At 41.0% G+C, this 21,078-nt stretch overlaps 1 protein-coding gene across 12 annotated transcripts in view; it reads right to left on the minus strand.

Moving 5' to 3' along the window:
* The window catches only part of MTSS1 (MTSS I-BAR domain containing 1), a 176,995-nt gene that overhangs the window by 44,066 nt on the left and 111,851 nt on the right, over positions 1-21,078 (minus strand). For all 12 annotated transcript variants that reach the window (XM_050940835.1, XM_050940828.1, XM_050940837.1 and 9 more), the window contains 2 exons: positions 2,079-2,163; positions 501-592 (listed from right to left, as the gene is read on the minus strand). In XM_050940835.1, the coding sequence (XP_050796792.1) occupies positions 501-592; positions 2,079-2,128 (142 nt within the window). In that variant the 5' untranslated portion in view covers positions 2,129-2,163. The remainder of the gene's footprint in view (positions 1-500; positions 593-2,078; positions 2,164-21,078) is intronic.

Genomic DNA, 21,078 nt, shown 5'->3' on the forward strand with positions numbered 1-21,078 from the left:
TGATTCAGAATATGTGTGTTCAAAAATTAGTATCCACTAACTGTAAAATAGAAAACACTATATCTGGCTGAGGCTTCCCTTAACATTACAGGTAGTCTGCAAATCCCAGGGCTGTCGAGTGGTGGGTCCCATATCCCCAGCAGAGTGCATGACAAGGCATCACGCAGCAAGAGATTGCTGAGAAAAACACCATGCCAGACTTAAATTTACAAGAGACGATTCACCTAGGTTTAGTAATATGCTGAAAACAGCCCATTACGGCGTTCATTTAGACTCTTCAGCACGTAGCTTCAAAATTAAGCCTGTAACGCTTGAAGAATTAGCTAACTATATTTGCTAAGTAGTTTTTTAAAAAAATAATGAGGAAAATTAGTATAGATCTTAAGCAAGTGTAATATGGTTTTCCCAATACCCAGTAAAAGGAGAAGTGCCGTGTTAGGAAGAAATCTTGTATTACAACCTTGTCCTATAATACTACAGTGTTTTTCCTCTATAACTACCTTTTGCATGGTCTTTATCCAGTTGATTGGCCACTTTCTTCCACTCTTCCATCTGTTCTTGAAGTGGGTTTATCAGACAGTCAATTAAAGCACTAATTTTGTTGAAAAAACACAAAGAGCAATCAAATCCTGCAGATGCCTTTATTTCTATATCCAAAGCCAAGGTCAATATTGGAGTATTTTACTCTGCTGCAACAGTTAATAGTGCCATGGAATGCAAATATCTAAACTTGAAAGTGTTTAAGTGCCTGCTATACAATCAGGTGGTTAAACACTTGTTACAAGGTGACCCAAATTTCTCTGGTTGGATGAAAGCCAAAGATGAGACACTCAAAAAACCCGCATAACAGGAGAAAAAGAATTAGTGTGTAGAAGTTCGGGGGAGGTGTGGAATAGAATATAAACCAGAAGGGTGACCTGAAACAGTCTCAATGTAAACAATTTGATTTTTCATTTGTCACATGCTTGCATAAGTCAATGTTTGCAGAATGCTCTAGATTGATGTCCTGAAGACTAATGGCTTCTATTTATCCAAAAAGATTGTACAAATACGTAATGCACAGGCAGAGCACAAACAGCAGCAGTGTAAGCGTCTGTATTCTGCCTCATCCATGTGCCCCAATCCTCATCAGTGGGGACATGGTGCTGGGGTAATTTAGTCTCTATGCCTGCTGAATTCCTGGCATCTCTGCTGAGAATGCTAAATAGGAATTTCAACTGTGGCTGTGGATTCTATGATATGGCATTGGGAACTGTCCACTAGGGACCTGGATTGAGACCAAACTCATTTAAAATAGGCTACTGACCAGCCAATTTTTGGTCACAGCTGACACGAGCTGAATTCAAACCAGTAATTGAGAGATAACAGGACTACCCCTTTTACCAATCTTCAGTCCCTCAAATTTAGCCCATTAAAAAAATGTATCTAGGTCAAAGAAATGGCAGGTCATGGTTTCCTCTTACCACTCGCAGAGTATGCATTTTACTTCTGTGATAAAAGGTGTTGGAGTAAGCATATTGGCAGCTTTCTTCCTAACACACAACAAGATTGTGTTATCCTCCCCCACCTCACTATTTTTACGTTCTGTAGAAATCTACTGAAATGGGGTGCAGTGGAGGAGTTCAGTTCACGTCAGTTTGCTCCCAAACCTTCTTGGCTGCAAGTTATTCGGATTCCCATGCATTTGAGAAGACGGGATGAAGTACTTGCTTTTACTTTAACTCAGTGACAACACAGAAATTCTAAGCCCAGTCCCCAACACCATGAATTGACTGCTCACTGCTGAGCTACACTAACTTTGATGTTAGGAATTTCCAGCATTTAAAGCAGCTTGAGCTGGCAAGACCAATTCTCAGAATGAGCAGCTAAATCCCTGTTCCCCTCTATTTCTATGAAGTCCATTTTGTTGGAGGAGAGAAAAGAAAGCCTGTTCTTACTGACTTTAAGTCAGAGGTCAGCTGGAAGCCAACACTGGTAAACAGCTTAACGTGCTCCTGAATAAAAGGGGCTGTGTAACAATTATGTTTTGACTGTAGTCTAGATTCCCAAGCTTTGGGCCCGGCTGCATAATTGCTCACCTTGAAAACTGCCTGAGTTTGGACTCTATACTTCTGTGTCTCATGCACATTCTTGTCAGGGCAGACCCAATTTCTCTGGTACCACCTGAAAACGAAATACAAAAGAGTTAAGGAACAGGGATCTCTCGGATGTGAAACTCTCACTGTGATGTTGATGGAAGCTGAATTAAATATCACATTGTAAAATTAAGTCCCTAGTGTACTATTAACGGCAGAACTACTAAACAATATTTGACATTTAGGAAAAGAGATTTATTGCTGATCACCAGAAGCCGAGAACTGGATTAACAAGAGGACAAAATAGTTTTCTCTCTAGAGGGCTTAGTGTGCCAAGAATGTGTAGAGGATCAACATACTCTCAACATTTTACTTGGAAGGGATCCAAACGGAGCATGACAGCTGGGAGATCAGAGCTGGGTGTATAGGAGGAAGAAGCAGGGTAAAGAGAGAAAAGAGAGAGTTGGGAGCAGCAACAAACACTGATCAGGTCAGTGTCTACAGAGACACAATAATCCAACGTCTTGAAACAACATATCCAGGACTTTTGACTAATTTCCTTTCGCCAGATTCTTCACAGCTAATATTGCGAAGTTTTTGGTATTTAAAACACCCATTTCAGCACAGATTACGCTCTCTCTTCCCAAACCCAATCCTGGATATAGCATACATATCAGTAATCGTCACAGACCGTGCGTCTATCACTTCATAATATTGCCAGAAGATGGCACTGTTTATGTGCGCTACGCTCCCAGTCACTCATTTCAGTGCCTCCAAATGAAAACTTCTCTTGACAGCGAATGATTAATTTTTAAGACTTTTTCTCCCCGAAGTATATTTTCTTTTAAAGAAAGCATTTGCCTGCTCTATAATTTAAACAAACAATCATCTTGACCTTTTGTGTATTCAGTTAGCTCTTGTTTTGATAGCCATATGGTTCTAGCTATGTGTAAGCTAAGCGGTATCATCTCAGCAAACTTCTACACAAAGTCCTAACTAATTTGTTAAAAATATTCACCAGGGTTGTGTGAAACACCCATAACAATTTTAAAACCTCAAAATGTAAAGTTTTTCAATTTGATTGTGATATTGATCTGATTTTGCAATATACTTAGAAATTTTGTGAGTTTTCCTAAAAACTAGACTGTTTAAGCAGAAAGTGTTTACTTTCAAGTGAAAAGTTCAATATGGTCAATATTTCAATTTGAAAATCAATTTTTACATTTAAAAAAAATTGCCAAATGTCACATTTTGATGTTAAAATTATTTTCACAAATAGCAAAATTTTGGGCTCACCAAATGACCCAGAATGAAATTGCAAATATTTTGCACAAAATGCTGTGGGTTTTTATTTTTTAACTCTTTATTATGGCAGAAGCCTTTTATTTACCCTTTTGAACATGTTCAGAATTAAATTCCTTTAAGGAATTAATTTAATAACGAACATCCAGAAGTTTAAAGTTTTACTAACATTTATAAGAATGAAGGTGCTGTAATATAACTAACAATTGTGCAAAAACAATGACTGAAGAAAGCTTGCAGACATGAAGCTTTACAGTTGAGGCAGATCAATCTTCTCTCGTTAGTACTGCAGTTCATACAAAAGTTGTTACTGCACATATAGCTGGGTACCAAAAAGCAGAAAAATCAGACCCCTCATCTCCCACAGTGAAAAATTATGTCTGCTACTGACAGCATCTTTCTTGTCCCACATGCTCAGTATGGTCTTATTCTTCATTCCCCCTAACAGGGAACTACCAGGCCATTAAAAGCAAGCAAAGAACAGAACATCTTGTCCTAATGGAGGCAGAACTCCTACTGGAGATTTCAAGGAAGGTCTCCTAAGCAATGAGTGCTAAAACTTTCTCCACTGTCATTAGTGGAGTAACTTACCATTCAAGATACAGTGAAATGCTGCACTATGCAAGAACTAGGGAAACTTGAACAGGAACACAAGTATTCTAGGGTTTTTACAGGTTAATATTTATGCTTCCCTAACCCCACACCATGAGAAAAAGGAAGAGCCATTTAAGAACAGAAATGGGAAATGGGGAACGTGTTTTGTAAAACGGGGAATAAGGGTCAGCTAAAATAAATAAAGGCACTAATAAAAACTGCCAGGTAAGTACTATTATAACCCAAGTAGCAGTAACCAACCAACATAAATATGCACATTCAACACACAAGGATTTATTATATATATATATATATATATATATATATATATATATATATATATATATATATATATATATATATATATATATATATATATATGCGCGCATGACAAAATTGCATGAAACAAGGTCTACATATTATTTCTGTTTATTAATAACAATAAAGCACATTTGCAGATTTTCAAAGTATTTACTATTAATTGCAACAAGCTCTTTCAGAGGTGTGAAAAAAACTGGGTTTTTCCAGAAAACAACACTAGTTTTGGGATGGAAGGACTCTTTGTTTTTTAAACAATAGCCGCCTCCCCCCATCTTTTGAAATTTTTTTTTAATACCATCAACATCAAGTGTAAATTTCAAGCTATGAATGAAAATTATCCTACAAAGTTTAGAAAACAGGGAAGTGATGAGCAGATCCAAGTTTTTGTATGTCTGTTAGGAAACAAAGTCTAGAACTGTTATAGTAGCCAAGAAGGGAAGAAGAATGGGTAGAGTCGATGGTGACAAGGAGAAGCCAGACCAGCACATGAAATTAAATGTCAGTGAATATTAAAGAGAAGAGACTGGGAGAAGTTGTCAATGGTGAGCATGAGGCTTAGTTTGTTAAAATCTTGCTGTGAGGGGGTAGGGCATCTAATAATACGATTGTGACGCGGTGGACCTGGCTCTGAGGGTCCCTGCTGGAGGCCTCGCAGCCCTGCCAAACCCCGACCCAGAAAAGGGCAGTGGAGAGGGTCCTCCAAACTGCCTAGAGTGGCTGTATGGGACACAATCAATCAGAAAGGGGCTGCAGGGAGCAGCCAATCAGGACCCAGCTGGCTAGTATAAGAAATGTTGCAGGGCCCGAGTGAGATCAGTTCCTTGCTATAGCTGGAGGAGAGTGGACCATGTGCTTGGCTAGCTGAGGGATCTACAGGACCTAGGACAGAGCAGTGCTGGCAGAGGCTGGGGGGAACATGAAGGAGCCAGGCTGGCTGTTGGGACTCAACCAGGACAAGGCCCTTAGGTAAGGGTGAAGAATGTTCTGGGGCCATGGGCAAGTGGCCCAGGGAACCAGAGCACTGACTGTTTATTTAAAAGGCTGTGGCGGGTGGCTGCTGTCTATAGGGTCCCTGGACTGGGACCCAGAGTAGAGGGCGGGGCCGGGTCAGCCCCACCAGCCACTGGGAAAATGGCCTGGACTTTGATACACCCCAGAAGAGGAACTGAACTCTTTTAGTGGCCCAGATGAAGAGCTGAGGCCAGAAAGGTCCAGAGGGGGCAAAAACATTGCCTCCAGGGAGGGAGCTCTGGGGCACTGCTCCATACCGGAGGGGGGAGAATTTGAGAGAGACCAGAAGGGACTGAAAGGCAGTTTGAACCAGGGTACAACAACAGGCCCTGCTGGACTGATTGAGGAGTGAGCCCAGAGATAGGGCTGCAGATAAAGGTACCTGAGATGGTCCCCCTGTTGGACTTATATCCAGGATGGGGTTTGATTGAACTCACATACAGACTGTGTGTGACCTGGCCAGAGGGCTGGATCGCTGAAGATTTACCACAGAGCAGAGAGAAAGTGCAGGCGCACACACTGCCAGGGGGGCACTCGTGAAAGGTGAGTGCACCCCATTACAATGATTCCGTATAATGTCAGTTAGCTTAATCTTATTTTTCTCTGTTCACAGAGTTGAATTCACCAAGCAATTGCTCACTCTAAGTGGTAAATGTGAAATTTGCTGATCAGTACCGCAAAATGAGTGGTTAATGTTTAAGTCATTTCCAAACAGCACACGAATGTATCTGACTCAGCTCGTCTAAAACCAAAGGAAGTGTTAGGAAACAAGTGACTGTCAAAAGTTGCTAAGTAACAAAAGAGAAAGGATTCATGCTCATATAATAAAGCACACTGAATTGGTTTCTTCAGAACCTTCAAGATCAAATGTGCTACTGAATGAAAATGTACGCATAAATGGAATCACAGAAGGACACAGAGTCTGATGATCCCAGAAATGAGACATTTGCAGTGGCACAGTCAGTATCAAAATATAGCTGCAAAGATTATTTAAGTCCCAGATCCAGACCTTCCAGGACCTCATCATCTTCATTCCAGGGTAACAATGCTATGGGACCATTAAAAAAAACCCAGCAGTTGCATATAGCAACTTGCCATAAACAATTACAGTGCTGTTTGATGCAGACCATGGTGATCTTTGTTGTATTCCTCAAAGCCTTCTCATTTGCAGGCTGTTGCCATCTCAACACAGCAGGCAGCTAATAGATACACAGTCAATCAGTCCATAGAGGGGTGCAGGTGGCAAGCATGTACTGAAAAAGTTGTTCTGTATGAGCAGGCTTCTGCTGCAGCAAAAAACAAAAACCTGGGGTTCATTCAAAGCATACTGCGACAACAAAGTCACTGCATTTCAAATTCCCATTTAAAAGCTAATGTTGTTGAAGTATAATTAAGTGTATGAGACTGAACTGCTGGAAGAGACAATTGGATTTTTAATCTTGACACGCTTTTGATCAGAAAAGCCAGAAAACCACCTAAATATGTCTGTAAATACCTATCCAAGTGAGAAGGCACACTGTGTTTATAGGTTTCAGAGTGGTAGCCGTGTTAGTCTGTATCAGCAAAAAGAACGAGAAGTACTTGTGGCACCTTAGAAACTAACACCTTTATTTGGACATAAGTTTTCGTGGGCTAAAACCCACTTCATCAGATGCATGGAGTAGAAAATACAATATATACACAGAGAACATGAAAAGATGGGGGTTGCCATACCAAATCTAATGAGACTAATCAATTAAGGTGGGCTATTATCAACAGAAGAAAAAAAACTTTTGTAGTGATAATCAGGATGGCCCATTTCAAACAGTTTTCAAGAAGGTGTGAGTAACAGCAGGGGAGGAAATTAGCATGGGGAAATAGTTTTTAGTTTGTGTAGTGACCCATCCACTTCGTCTTTATTCAAGCCTAATTTAATTCCAGTTCTGCAGTTTCTCATTGGAGTCTGTTTTTGACATTTTTTTCTTGAAGAATTGCGACTTTTAGGTCTGTAATCAAGTGGCCAGGGAGGTTGAAGTGTTCTCCAACTGGTTTTTGAATGTTACAATTCTTCACATCTGATTTGTGTCCATTTAGTCTTCTGCGTAGAGACTGTCCAGTTTGGCCAATGTACATGGCAGAGGGGCATTGCTGGTATATATCACGTTGGTAGATGTGCAGGTGAACGAGCCCCTGATGGTGTGGCTGATGTGATTAGGTCCTACGATCGTGTCCCTTGAATAGATACGTGCACAGAGTTGGCAATGGGCTTTGCTGCAAGGATAGGTTCCTGGGTTAGTGTTTTTGTTGTGTGATTGCTGGTGAGTATTTGCTTCAGGTCGGGGGGCTGTCTGTAAGCGAGGACTGGCTTGTCTCCCAAGATCTGTGAGAGTGAGGGATCGTCCTTCAGGACAGGTTGTAGATCCTTGATGATGCACTGGAGAGGTTTTAGTTGGGGGCTGAAGGTGACGGCTAGTGGCGTTCAGTTACTTCCTTTGTTGGGCCTGTCTTGTAGTACGTGACTTCTGGGTACTCTTCTGGCTCTGTCACTCTGTTTCTTCACTTCACCAGGTGGGTATTGTAGTTTTAAAAACCTCAGCCGTGCAGAACACAATGCCATCCACAGCCTCAGGAACTCTGACATCATAATAAAAAAGGCTGACAAAGGAGGTACTGTCGTCATCATGAATAGATCGGAATATGAACAAGAGGCTGCTAGGCAGTTCTCTAACACCACATTCTACAGGCCATTACCCTCTGATCCCACTGAGGGTTATCAAAAGAAACTACACCATCTGCTCAAGATGCTTAAAGATACTGGGATCGGCTGGTGGGACACTGCCCACATAGACTAGCACCAGACAGAAGAAGGTCTCTTCAAGTCACAGGATCTTAGTAGAGCTGTTCCAAAATTTTTGAATCTTCAGAATTGCTGAAACTTGCTGTTGGTTTTGTTTTTAAATTAGCATTAATTTTTAGCTTCCTCCAGAGGGTCATCACAGATGGGAAGGCAGTCCCATACTTTGGTTCAGCATTACAGTAACTTAGTGTCTTGCCCATAGAATGAGATGTTAACGAACCATTGAGTTTGTTACAGAATTATGAAAGTTCACGTGGCAATAAGTACTTCAGCCACTAACTAATCCACCAGGAAAACCCTTAGCATTATACATGGGAGTTTAGCCTCACAAAAACATGAATGGAATGTGGGAGAAAGTTTGTGTATTAAATATGCAGTACAATTGGTGCAGTCTAGTGCTTAAGAGCACAAAGCAGGATTTTAAAATCCACAGGGGAAAGTAATTTCATATTTAAAATAAACGTTTTAATGCAAGTATGCATAGACCCTGAAAAGTGAAGTCTACCTACAGTCAAGCACAGGCAGCTGCAGCGAAAGCTTTCCAGCACTAACTCACACACTTTCCCCAACCATGACCCAGAGAGTCCCACCTCTAAAAAGTGAGATGATAGTCTAATCTCTATGCCTGTTCACTTCTTACCCACCAAGACTCTCTACGAGTAGCCAATTGCAAAGGGAAAACATGTTCACTGAAGAACAGAATGCTGTCAGTTTCCCAGAAGCAAACAGAGCACTGGCGTTCAGCTGTTACCAAACTCAACTGGAGAGAGCCAGACAAAAGGCTTTGCACTGCAATACCAGCCACTCCCATGCATTCCTGTAGCTTAGAAATTGTTGAACCAATATAAACTCCATTTTCTTTAAAAGCTGACATTTTGCCTTAAGTCCCAGCACGCTTCTATGACACTTACAATCCCCTGAAGAGAAGAGATTATAACGGCATATTTGGCAGTCTCCTAGTAAAAGAATGGTAAAGTGTTGGAAGACCTGAGTTCCACTCCCTGCTCTATGACTCCTTGGGCAAGTTCCCTAACTACCATGTCTCAGTTTCTCCACCTATAAAATGTGGGTAAAATATATGTACCATATAGGGCGCATTACAATGATTCATTAACATCCCTAAAATTCTCTGACACTGTCTAAAGCAATATTCTACAAGTGGAGAATGGCATTACTGCTATACAATGGAACCTTTCATCGGTATTAAAAAAAAAACTGTCAAATTTTATCAAATTAAAAAAAGGGGTAAAAAAAAATAAAAGATTGTGTTCTCCAAAATAAAATGCATTATTCACTACACACACGCGTCTCCCAACCAAGCCTAAGAAGACCAAAAACCTCTTCATTATAAACTAATTAAATGAAATGCTGTGTAATACTGCTACAAGGAGGCCACTGTAAAGGCTTAAATGGTTCTATTTCCGTACTCATTCGTTATTCAACACCACAGAGGAATAAAAAGGAGTAGGGGAGGGAGGGGGGAGAGACAGACTAAACTGCTTTATTAGAATCATTCTGTTCTACTTAATGATCACGTATCAATGAAATTATTATTTGATGAAATGTGCAGCTGTATAACTACAAGGCCTTCTATATAGTCAAAGCAGGTGGCTACAATCAGCCTCTTATCTCTTCTAGCCTTTAACTTCATTGTTGAGCAGAGTACAGAAGGTTAGCATGACAACTGTCTTTCAGGAAGTGACTTTAAGACTCCACTTAAGTGATTCCTTTTTATCTTCAAGGGCAAAGCCCAATTATGTCAGACACTCTTCTCCTTCCAAAAGGGAAGGGAGACCATGAAAGGGGGACATAACATTTTACAGTTTCAAAGTTATCAAGATGCTTCCATCTCAGAACATAGATTAAAGAAGCAGCTGACTATAGGCTTGATTATTAAACACATTAAATACCAAGGCTGTGACAAGCTGACAAGCAGTAGGACTTCTCAGTTTATCACTCAATCCTTATTTAAACTCAAGCTGTTAAAATAATAAGTAGTTTCCTTTATGGGTTACAAGCCATAGGCCCTGATCCCACAAGCTGTTCATGTGGGGGGGACACTTGTGCCTACATGCAGTCCCATGAAAATAAAGGATGGATTGATCAATGCCTCAGAGACTTGCCCTTTTGGGATTTCTTGGGCTATATGGAGCCTAGCATGGCTGCAACCCTGTTTGCATGCAAACCAAACACTGTTACACTATTACAAACTTGTTTAAAACCATGCTATAAACTACCTTTTGGGGGAGGAAGGAGCTTTTGTTTATAGCATTATTTAGGTTAGCACAGGTCTCCCCCCTCCACCCCCTGAAAAGAATTGTTGGCAAAACAACTGAGTGTTGGGAAATTTCTAGCTGAACTGCACTTGGCAAGCATTTCTAAATACTGTTTGCTCAAGGTGATTTAAAAAAAGAAGCAATTTTCTGAAGTATTTAATTTTTAAAGTTTTCATTAACTTTTTTTTAACAATTAGACCGCTTTGAAACAAGTGTGATTTTGCAATTGTTACACGGTCTAAACTCCCTCTTAACTATTTTCATTTAAATCAGAAAAAAATGCACAATTATGACAAGCCAAAGTCATGCACTGCATAGCCATGCAATTGTCAATACAGGATAGATGGAGTGTAATATTCAGTACTACAGCCTATTTGAAAAAGTACTGGATAATGTATTTAAATGGGCTTGGATATGCACATGACTGAAAATTTGCCCAGGCTATGGGATTCTGTTCCCAGCTTGGCTGAGAAAGAAGTATGCTAAATAGCTATTTTCTCTGTAACTAAGGATGCCAAAGTCTTTGCAGATACAAATCAGAGGAAAACTGCCTCAGAGATGCAGATTCTTGTTGAAGGAGCAGCTGTATCTGTGCTATTTGTGTCAATGGGTACTAAGGCTTTGTTTACAATAGAAAGGATCTAGCTATACATGTATAGTTATACAAGCAAACCCCCTAGTGGCAATGCAGCTTATACTAGCAATGAATAAAATAATCTATACTGACATAAGTGCTTGCACCATATGGCTTTTGCCAACAAAGTTATGTCAGTCAGGGGTGTGATATTTCATACTCCTTACCAATGTATCTGTGCTGTCAAAACTTTTAAGATGTGGACCAGACCTGGTAATTAATTAATGTAAATGATGGAGCTCAGTAAGGGCTGGTCTACACTATGGGGGGAAATCGATCTATGATACGCAACTTCAGCTACGTGAATAACGTAGCTGAAGTCCAAGTATCTTAGATCGAATTACCTACCGTCCTCACGGTGTGGGATCGATGTCCGCGGCTCCCCATGTCGACTTCGCTACTGCCATTCGGGTTGGTGGAGTTCCGGGATCGATAGGAGCTCGTTCGGGGATCGATATATTGCGTCTAGATGAGACGCAATATATCGATCCCCGAGAAATCGATTGCTACCTGAGTGAAGTCGTAGCCTAAGATACAGAGGCGCAGACTATTCCTGAAGAGCAACAAAACTCTGCCCTCTGAGGACCTCCAAACAAGGTTTGGGAATTTAAAAACAAACCCCACAAAAACAAAATAAAGCCCCTCAATCTGAGAAAACACGTAAAAGGTTTCAGTCCAAATTCATGAGTTAATATCTGTATTCAAAATGTTCCGTTTGGAATAGAATGTTTGGTTAAGTCTTTTACGTCCATATACAGTGGGTGCACTTCGTGCAATACTTGGCTGAGTTTAGGAAATGGGAAAAGCATGCAAATACACCAGTGTTCACTGGCTTAGGCCAGAATGCACCAGGATTCTCTGTGACATCCTATATGTATTAAGGGTTAGATGAAACGGATGGCATATGCAGGACAGCACTGCTACTGGAATTCTGTCTGATAGTCATATGGAAGGGTGAGTTGGAACCAAAGTCTAACAGGTGCAAAAGGCAGAACAAAGAATTTGTCACTAATGGCAGCAGATACAACTGAGAGAACACACAGTGAGCAGTTCTGCAGAGTATGGCAGTGCTATTTTTATACAGTCACTTTTTCAAGCAGAATAACTCTAAAGCATTTTCCTTGGCGGGGTACAAGGGAGGATGGCGGGGTAACAAAAGGAGGAAATTCACTAAATGCTATATTAAAGTTAACATAACAAACTTTCCATGAAATTTCATAGGTCTTCATTCAACATACAGGAATACAGTACAAATGTTTAAATTAAAATGGCAACACCAACCAAGAAGAACAATTAAATGCACAATTAAGCAGAACAGCCCAACAGGGCCCAATAAAGCATGTAGAGGAATGCTATGCTCCATTTCCAGGTATTCCATGATGTGCTTCATTTCTCACTTGTGAATGTCTTTCCTTTTGCATGAGTGTTAACATTCTTTCACTGTGTTTAGTGTGGTATGATTGTCAGAAAAAGTTTTCATTGCACTCCTAAATGCACACACTCCAAAGGCAGCTGCTGTGCATTCTGCGAAGTCAATTTTAAAAATCTGATCTCAACTGTATTTTGAAATACCTGTGAACTCTAGCTCCCGGGAATAATTCATTGTTGAAATTAGTTTTAACATGGATTGGTACAAAGAACGAAGCTTTAAAATTCTGGACCTATACATTGAATGCTTCCGCCGGTGTGCACAGGCAGAAATCGTGGAACAACAACATCGCTTGCCTCACAACCTAAGTCGTGCAGAACGCAATGCCATCCACAGCCTCAGAAACCACCCTGACATTATCATCGAAGAGGCTGATAAAGGAGGTGCCGTTGTCATCATGAACAGGTCTGACTACCAAAAGGAGGCCGCCAGACAACTCTCCAATACCAAATTCTACAGGCCACTTCCCTCAGATCCCACTGAGGAATACACTAAGAAACTACAGCATCTACTCAGGACACTCCCTACACTAACACCAGAAGAAATCAACATACCCCTAGAGCCCCGACCAGGGTTATTCTATCTACTACCCAAGATCCACAAACCCGGAAATCCTGGACGCCCCATCATCTCGGGCCTTGGCACTCTCACTGAAGGACTATCTGGATATATGGACTCTCTACTCAGACCCTATGCCACCAGCACTCCCAGCTATCTCCGTGACACCACTGATTTCCTGAGGAAACTACAATGCATTGGTCACCTCCCAGAAAACACCATCCTAGCCACCATGGATGTAGAGGCTCTTTACACAAACATCCCACACACAGATGGAATACAAGCTGTCAGGAACACTATCCCTGACGATGCCACAGCACAACTGGCTGCTGAGCTCTGTGCCTTTATACTTACACACAACTATTTCAAATTTGATGACAATATATATCTCCAGATCAGTGGCACTGCTATGGGCACCCGCATGGCCCCACAATATGCCAATATCTTTATGGCCGACCTGGAACAATGCTTCCTCAGCTCTCGTCCACTCACGCCCCTTCTCTACCTACGCTACATTGATGACATCTTCATCATCTGGACCCATGGGAAGGAGACTCTGGAAAAATTCCACCACGATTTCAACAGCTTCCACCCCACCATCAACCTCAGCCTGGACCAATCTACATGGGAGGTCCACTTTCTTGACACCACGGTGCAAATAAGTGATGGTCACATTAACACCACCCTATATCGAAAACCTACCGACCGCTATGCCTACCTTCATGCCTCCAGCTTCCATCCCAGACACATCACACGATCCATTGTCTACAGCCAAGCACTGAGGTACAACCGCATCTGCTCTAACCCCTCAGACAGAGACCAATACCTACAAAATCTCCACCAAGCATTCTCAAAACTACAATACCTGCACGAGGAAATAAGGGAACAGATCAACAGAGCCAGAAGTGTACCCAGAAGCCTCCTACTGCAAGACAAACCCAAGAAAGAAACCAACAGGACTCCACTGGCCACCACATACAGCCCCCAGCTAAAACCCCTCCAACGCATCATCAAGGATCTACAACCCATCCTGGACAATGATCCCACACTTTCACAGGCCTTGGGTGGCAGGCCAGTCCTTGCCCACAGACAACCTGCCAACCTGAAACATATTCTCACCAGTAACTGCACACCGCACCATAATAACTCTAGCTCAGGAACCAATCCATGCAACAAACCTCGATGCCAACTCTGCCCACACATCTACACCAGCGACACCATCACAGGACCTACCCAGATCAGCCACACCATCACTGGTTCATTCACCTGCACATCCACCAATGTAATATACGCCATCATATGCCAGCAATGCCCCTCTGCTATGTACATCGGCCACACTGGACAGTCTCTACGGAAAAGGATAAATGGACACAAATCAGACATTAGGAATGGCAATATACAAAAACCTGTAGGAGAGCACTTCAACCTCCCTGGCCACACTATTGCAGACCTTAAGGTGGCCATCCTGCAGCAAAAAAACTTCAGGACCAGACTTCAAAGAGAAACTGCTGAGCTTCAGTTCATCTGCAAATTTGACACCATCAGCTCAGGATTGAACAAAGACTGTGAATGGCTTGCCAACTACAGAACCAGTTTCTCCTCTCTTGGTTTTCACACCTCAACTGCTAGAACAGGGCCTCATCCTCCCTGATTGAACTGACCTCGTTATCTCTAGCTTGCTTGCTAGCATATATATACCTGCCCCTGGAAATTTCCACCACATGCATCTGAAGAAGTGGGTATTCACCCACGAAAGCTCATGCTCCAAAACGTCTGTTAGTCTATAAGGTGCCACAGGATTCTTTGCTGCTTTAATATTAACTGTCTTTTTCCACCACTTCTCTAGACAGCAATTTCTTAGGCAAAATTTGCAGACTTTCTGAACTCCTTTAACCAAAAGACAAGTAACACGAGTATTAAGTTTAAGTTGGACAACTGTGTCACTAAAATGGTTATCTAGATTCCATGAAACCTGCTAAGCTATTTTATCCAGTACTATGTTCAAAGACCCATGCTGTGCTGTTCAGCAGGTCAGTATCCAAACATTTGGTCTGGCACTAATATTTTGCATTACTGCAACTACTTTCATCTCTAGCTTTCCTACATTTGTTACATACGGTAGTTATGCTTTTCCACAAATGGAGGGAGACCAGCACCACACAGCCTAATACCAGCTGGCTGTTTAAACCCAGCAGGCACAGGAATTTAGTACACAACACTTGACATCAATGGAAAAAAGCAATACTCCACCTGTTATGAAAAACATAATGAGGACAATAATCTGAACACCCAGAAGTCAAGTGTTTTTGCTCTTCTAGCCACATAACTGCACTAAATGCTACAAACTCTGAATAAACTAAATCTAATTACAAAATTTGTCAATTTTGAATTTAAAAATGGTACTGTAGCATCTTTTCCCCCTCTGCATATACGCACCAGTAGAGGAATATGCTTTTTTTACATTAATAAGCTTGCATACCCATTAACAGATTAATTTAGAGGTGGGAAATCTGATGAGGCCAGCCCTTGTTCTCCAGATAAATTCTTTGCAGGCTTGAGTTAACAGCTCAGCTGGCAAATATACTGTTTACCCCAAAATTCTTTACAACAATCTAAACTGGCATGCTGAATTTAAAGCACCTCTGTTCAAAGCATGGAGCATAAAAGTGGGAATAGCCTCCTGAGATTTTCTTACTTTGCAAGTAAAACCTGCAAATCTTATAAAAAACATCCTTCATTTAAAAAAGCTATGTGTTGTTGTAGTACATGGCAATTCTGGAGCCAAACAAGATATTTAGGGTGTTCATTTACATGCAAATACCAAGCACAGCATATGCTCATGTCCCACTGCGGCAGAGCCATCAGTGAAGGCAGGCAAAAGGGAAGTAAAATGCATGGACATGATGGGAAATTCCAATGCAGGATTTAGGACCATCCCACAAAATATAGAAAAATGTCTTTTTGATTCCTTCTTTCAGAAGATCCCCATAACTATGACGGAAACTTAAGAGCTCAGATTGTTAGACTGCACACGAATAACTTTGCTGTTCAGTTGCTACTATGATGTACACAAATTAAGCACAAACAAGTGTAAGATTTTGGATAAGAAAGCTTAAAGACACTTTGTCATTTCCTCACTGAAACTAACTGTAAAAAGCTCCAAGAAACCACCCTTAGAGGTAACAGTTTTTTCCCTATCCATGGACACCAAGAAAAGAAAGAAAGCGCGCTGAGGAAAAAAAAAAAGATTAATACTTAGCATGCCCTGCAATTCAAGACTTGAAAAGAAAGACAAATTCCTGTGCACCTTATAAAGGACAGTGCCATCACCCCGTCTATTTTACAACTTTTAGCAGTTTGTAATCAATCAAGCTCCTCTGGCTCTACCCAAGGGTTCTGTCCGCACACAATGCTGCGGCTGCTTTCTTAGTAACGATGGCAGCTAGCAACATTCCTTTCTCTGCCAGCATATGCGGCTGGCACATGGCTGTCTTCTGGTAACTCATTTGGCCCACTTCTTCTGCTGTGCACATGGAACTACCTCTCTGCTCCCTTCACAAAGAGCGCTTGTGTAACTGGCTTGGCTGGTTGTCCTTACTCCCAGCATTTTGTGGAACATCTCAGAGTGCACTGCCCACTGCTGCTGTGTGCATGACTTCTAGTTGCTCAGTTCCCATCTCAGGCATTAGCTGCCTAAATTTATTGAGAATGATCTGAAAGACGACATGGTAAAGCAGCCTGGTAGGTGTGGACAGAAACACAGTGGACATTTGTTTGTATTGGGGAAAATGTTTTTATGTCAACAACTCAACCACGTATGTTAAACGGGTCAAATACCAGTGTCACAACCTAGTTACAGAGATTCTCTGGTGTACTTAAGAGGCTAAGCTCTTGGATAACACCAACATATCTGGACACAGATATTTTCTCCGAATTTCCTAAAGCACATCAGAATGCATTTTGCCCTGCTTTTCAAGGTTAAGTTGACTTATGCCTAACGATACTGAGATCGGCATCTGGTCATCTTTTGGTATTGAGGTAAGTTCATGCAAACCTCACATCTTCTCAACCGTCATTGCCACTCCTTTGTTCAATTTGTTCATCAGCCTTTGTTTAGGAAGGATGGCTGGTTTATAAAATTGTCAGTTAAAGATGACAGGAAATGTCAGAGCAGGCAAAGGGGCTTTTGACCTAGGCTCTAAGTTCTCTGGTGCACATAATGCCAGCACCTAAACTGCAGGTTTCCAGGAAACTACTTGGAAAGATTCGTCTGCTATTAAGAATTTATTAACTATTCCCAGAGGAAGCACTTTGATTTAGTGCCATGTTCCCACTTTAGTAGTGATGCTCTTGTATTAATAGACTTCCCTTCCCTCCCACCATCCTCTCGCTCTCTCAACCATGAAGCAGGACTCAGTTCATTTCATCCAGCTGTTCCTCTGAAGACAGTCAACATGAGAACCAGGCTACTCTCAAAGAGCATGACCCAATTACAGACCATTTTGTAAGTTTAACATTTGTAATGCTCTAATGGGGTAGTAGGGAACAGTAACTCCTCCTGCAATGTCTTTTAGAGTGCATTTGTAATTTCCTGACTTTGTGGGGGACATGTTCTCTAATGGATGGACCACAGATAAGTTAAGAGATCTACTACTACCGTGATCTCAAGTGGTGAAGACCTGTGTTTTGGAAGCTGAAGGACCTGGGTTCTAGTCTCAGATCCCCAGATCAAAGTATGATTTATTTAAACCTGTGTTTGTATGTAGCACATGAATGAGTTACAAATTATGGCCATGGGTGGGACAGAGGAGCCCCAGATGGAAGGTGTGGTCTTGAAGATCAGGAAGAACAGTCCACAGGACAAGAATGCAGCATCTCTGAAAGGGTGTGAGACGGAGGGAGACAAACCATAGCTACTGTGTATGCAGTTACTTTTTCTCTACACTGTACGACTGCTGGTAATGCTTTAAGGCAGGGTAATCTATTTTTTGACAAGGAACAAATTTCTTGGTCAAGGTATAGTCGAGGTCCAGACTTCAGAGAAAATAATAATGATGATAATAAATAAAAACATTTTGTAGTCTGTTCATTTTGCGGTCTGTTCAAATAAAAACATTTTGCTTCTGGTGATCCAAATTTGGCCTACAGTCCGCTTACTGACTAGCCTTTCTTTAAGGGAACCATGCATCTCAATTAACACTATGCCCAAAATACCTGCATTATGGACACATCAATAAATGTGTCTTATACTTGACAGTAAATGTCAATGAAAAACAATATAAGAGATCAAATGAAACTTCTCACAAAAAAATCAAAGCTCTACTAAGATCAGGGATCAAAGTTATTTTAGATCACATAAATTCAACTATAGGGAGCGTGTTTGTTTTGTTTCTTTCTGTGTGGTCTGTCTGACACAGTTTTCCTACTAGATCTTAGGTTTTGGTTGATTTTTTTAAATAGGAAATTATGAATATGAATGGAAAAATATTAGTTTCTTTATACCTCAATTTCTCCAACTGTAAAATGGGAATAATGGAACTTAACCATCTTTATGAAGTGCTTTGCTTTCTAAGCATGAATATTGCCACAAGTGCTAAAATGAATTCAGCATGTTTAACATTCAAAAGCTCTTTCCCTTGCTTCAGCAAAATTTGTATCAGTTATCCATTAACTACAGGGCTGTTCTGCTGTAATTGCAGAGTTGTATCAATGATTTTCATCAAGTTTTGATACTTGTGAGCCTTAAGTAGCATCCAGTTACTGAACTAGTATAAATATTTTATAATATTTAGTACCAGAAATGAGATATTGCATTATATAAGGGAATGGAAGGGTCTGAAAGTGTGGTGAACCTTAGAAATATATGCTATAATCAAAATATTCAAGTTCATAGATTCATAGATTTATAGACTCTAGGACTGGAAGGGACCTCGAGAGGTCATCGAGTCCAGTCCCCTGCCCTCATGGCAGGACCAAATACTGTCTAGACCATCCCTGATAGACATTTATCTAACCTACTCTTAAATATCTCCAGAGATGGAGATTCCACAATCTCCCTAGGCAATTTATTCCAGTGTTTAACTACCCTGACAGTTAGGAACTTTTTCCTAATGTCCAACCTAAATCTCCCTTGCTTGGTTGTGCTCTGGTATGTATTACATCTTAGCAGTCTTAAGAGACATCCAATGGAATAGAAGTTTCACTGCTTTACTTCCTTCCACCCCACAAACCTCTTCACCACAATCAGTTTCCATCTGAAGCATCAATATACAACAGCCAATCTCACCTTCTGCAGCATGCAATGCTGTTTATATGGAAAAATAGATATCACTACTTGCAAGAGAGCAAAATAGTAGACAACAGAACTGTGATCAAACCTGTACTTCCCTCCTGTAAATAAAGGATCACTAGCTACTGCATTAAAGTACTGTAGCTAGGTCCCAGTTCTTCTGGTTAATTGTCTTAAACAGTATGTGTACATTTCTGAATACAGAGAGGGATGAGGCTCAAAATCTCTCACTGCATATGCATTTTCAGCTTTGTACATAGTATTAGAGAGGAGGGGGGCTGAGATCAAGTGAGTATCATGCAGGAAAAGCCTTTAAAACATCAAAAACCTTAGAAAGCTTATACATTGCAAGATCTCTTCCCACTCTACAGAACTAAAGCCACATCTTCCTATACTCCTGATGAACACTTCAAGAGCCCAAATTTCTGGTTGCGATGTAGGCTCACAGTAACTGCAATGCAGCACTTGTGTGGTCTTTGATTATCTCAGAATTTGTCTTCTGAAGCAGCAACATTGCCACTCAATCTGAGAAACTCAAGGGAAAATCTTTAACAAAATAATTGGTGCATTCAATCTGTCCAGCTGCAATCCATTCTAGACACAACTGCCTGCAACAGCATTAGCCTAGATTTTGTAACAGTACGTTTAAGTAGGTAAAATAAATTATATAAAGAACTACTCCTTGATATAAGAATAAGGACAGAGTAATTAGATCGTGTCCTAAGCAGCCACTCCATGGTTACGACAAACCTTTCCAAGGCGCTCCTTTAGTCTCATTAATCTGCCATTTCCAAAAGGATCAGGAAAATTGTGAAAAACTGCTTGCAGGAAAGATTGCAATAAAATGAGAGCAATGTTGGTAATTTAAAGAGAGAACAGGGATGCATGTGGGATAAATTCCATGTAATGCACTATTTTATTATCCAATAGCTATGGCAGAATCCTACACCGACAGAAATGAAAGCATAGAAAATTATTTGGAGACTGATAAATTTCAGCACATCGATGAACAACAGAACCAGACTCAAGGAACAGTGATCTACCTATTACTTTACTTCATTTGTTTCAAGCAGGCAAGCTAAGGGCACAGACACCACATGAAATTAAAGTGTGTGCCAAGTTCCAAACAGGAGCTGGGAGATAGGAGATTCCCCCCTTTACAGTGTTGGTGGTTGGGATGGGCGCGTGCACATTAAGCGCCTAAAGAGGTGCCAGATTTACAGCCATAAAATAAGTACTGAGCAAGAAACAGCAGTCTCAGCTTCTCTTTCAATATGCCCCCTCTCTAAGCTTACCTATAACAACAGTAGTGACAGCAATTTAAAGCACTGGGAAGCCTCCTCCAGTACATTCTGTTCACCACAAGCAATGAAAGCGAAGAATCTCATTTGAATGTAAAGCGCATGCACGAGGCAGTAGGATGTGGCTTTCTTTGAAGTTTCTCTGCCTTTTGCAAAAGGAAGAGCAAAACAAATCAGTTTGCAAAAGCAGCAGAGGGGTCCCATTAAGAGAAATGGCCTCCCTTTTACAAGATTCCATTTGACTTAGTCTAAATATGTCAAAGTGCTCTCATTTTTTTAAATGATGCAGGGTAAGATGAAAATATCAAAAAGGGATAAGACCTATCAGGCCATCGAGTTCATCTCGCTGACAACACAGGGCTACTCCAGACTTTTAAGTGTCCCAAACACAGTGCTTTGCACCAATTGCAGACTAATCTACAGCCTACCACATCTCATCCTGATATTCATCC

Source organism: Gopherus flavomarginatus, chromosome 2 (genome assembly GCF_025201925.1).
Source record: "Gopherus flavomarginatus isolate rGopFla2 chromosome 2, rGopFla2.mat.asm, whole genome shotgun sequence".
NCBI lineage: Eukaryota > Metazoa > Chordata > Testudines > Testudinidae > Gopherus > Gopherus flavomarginatus.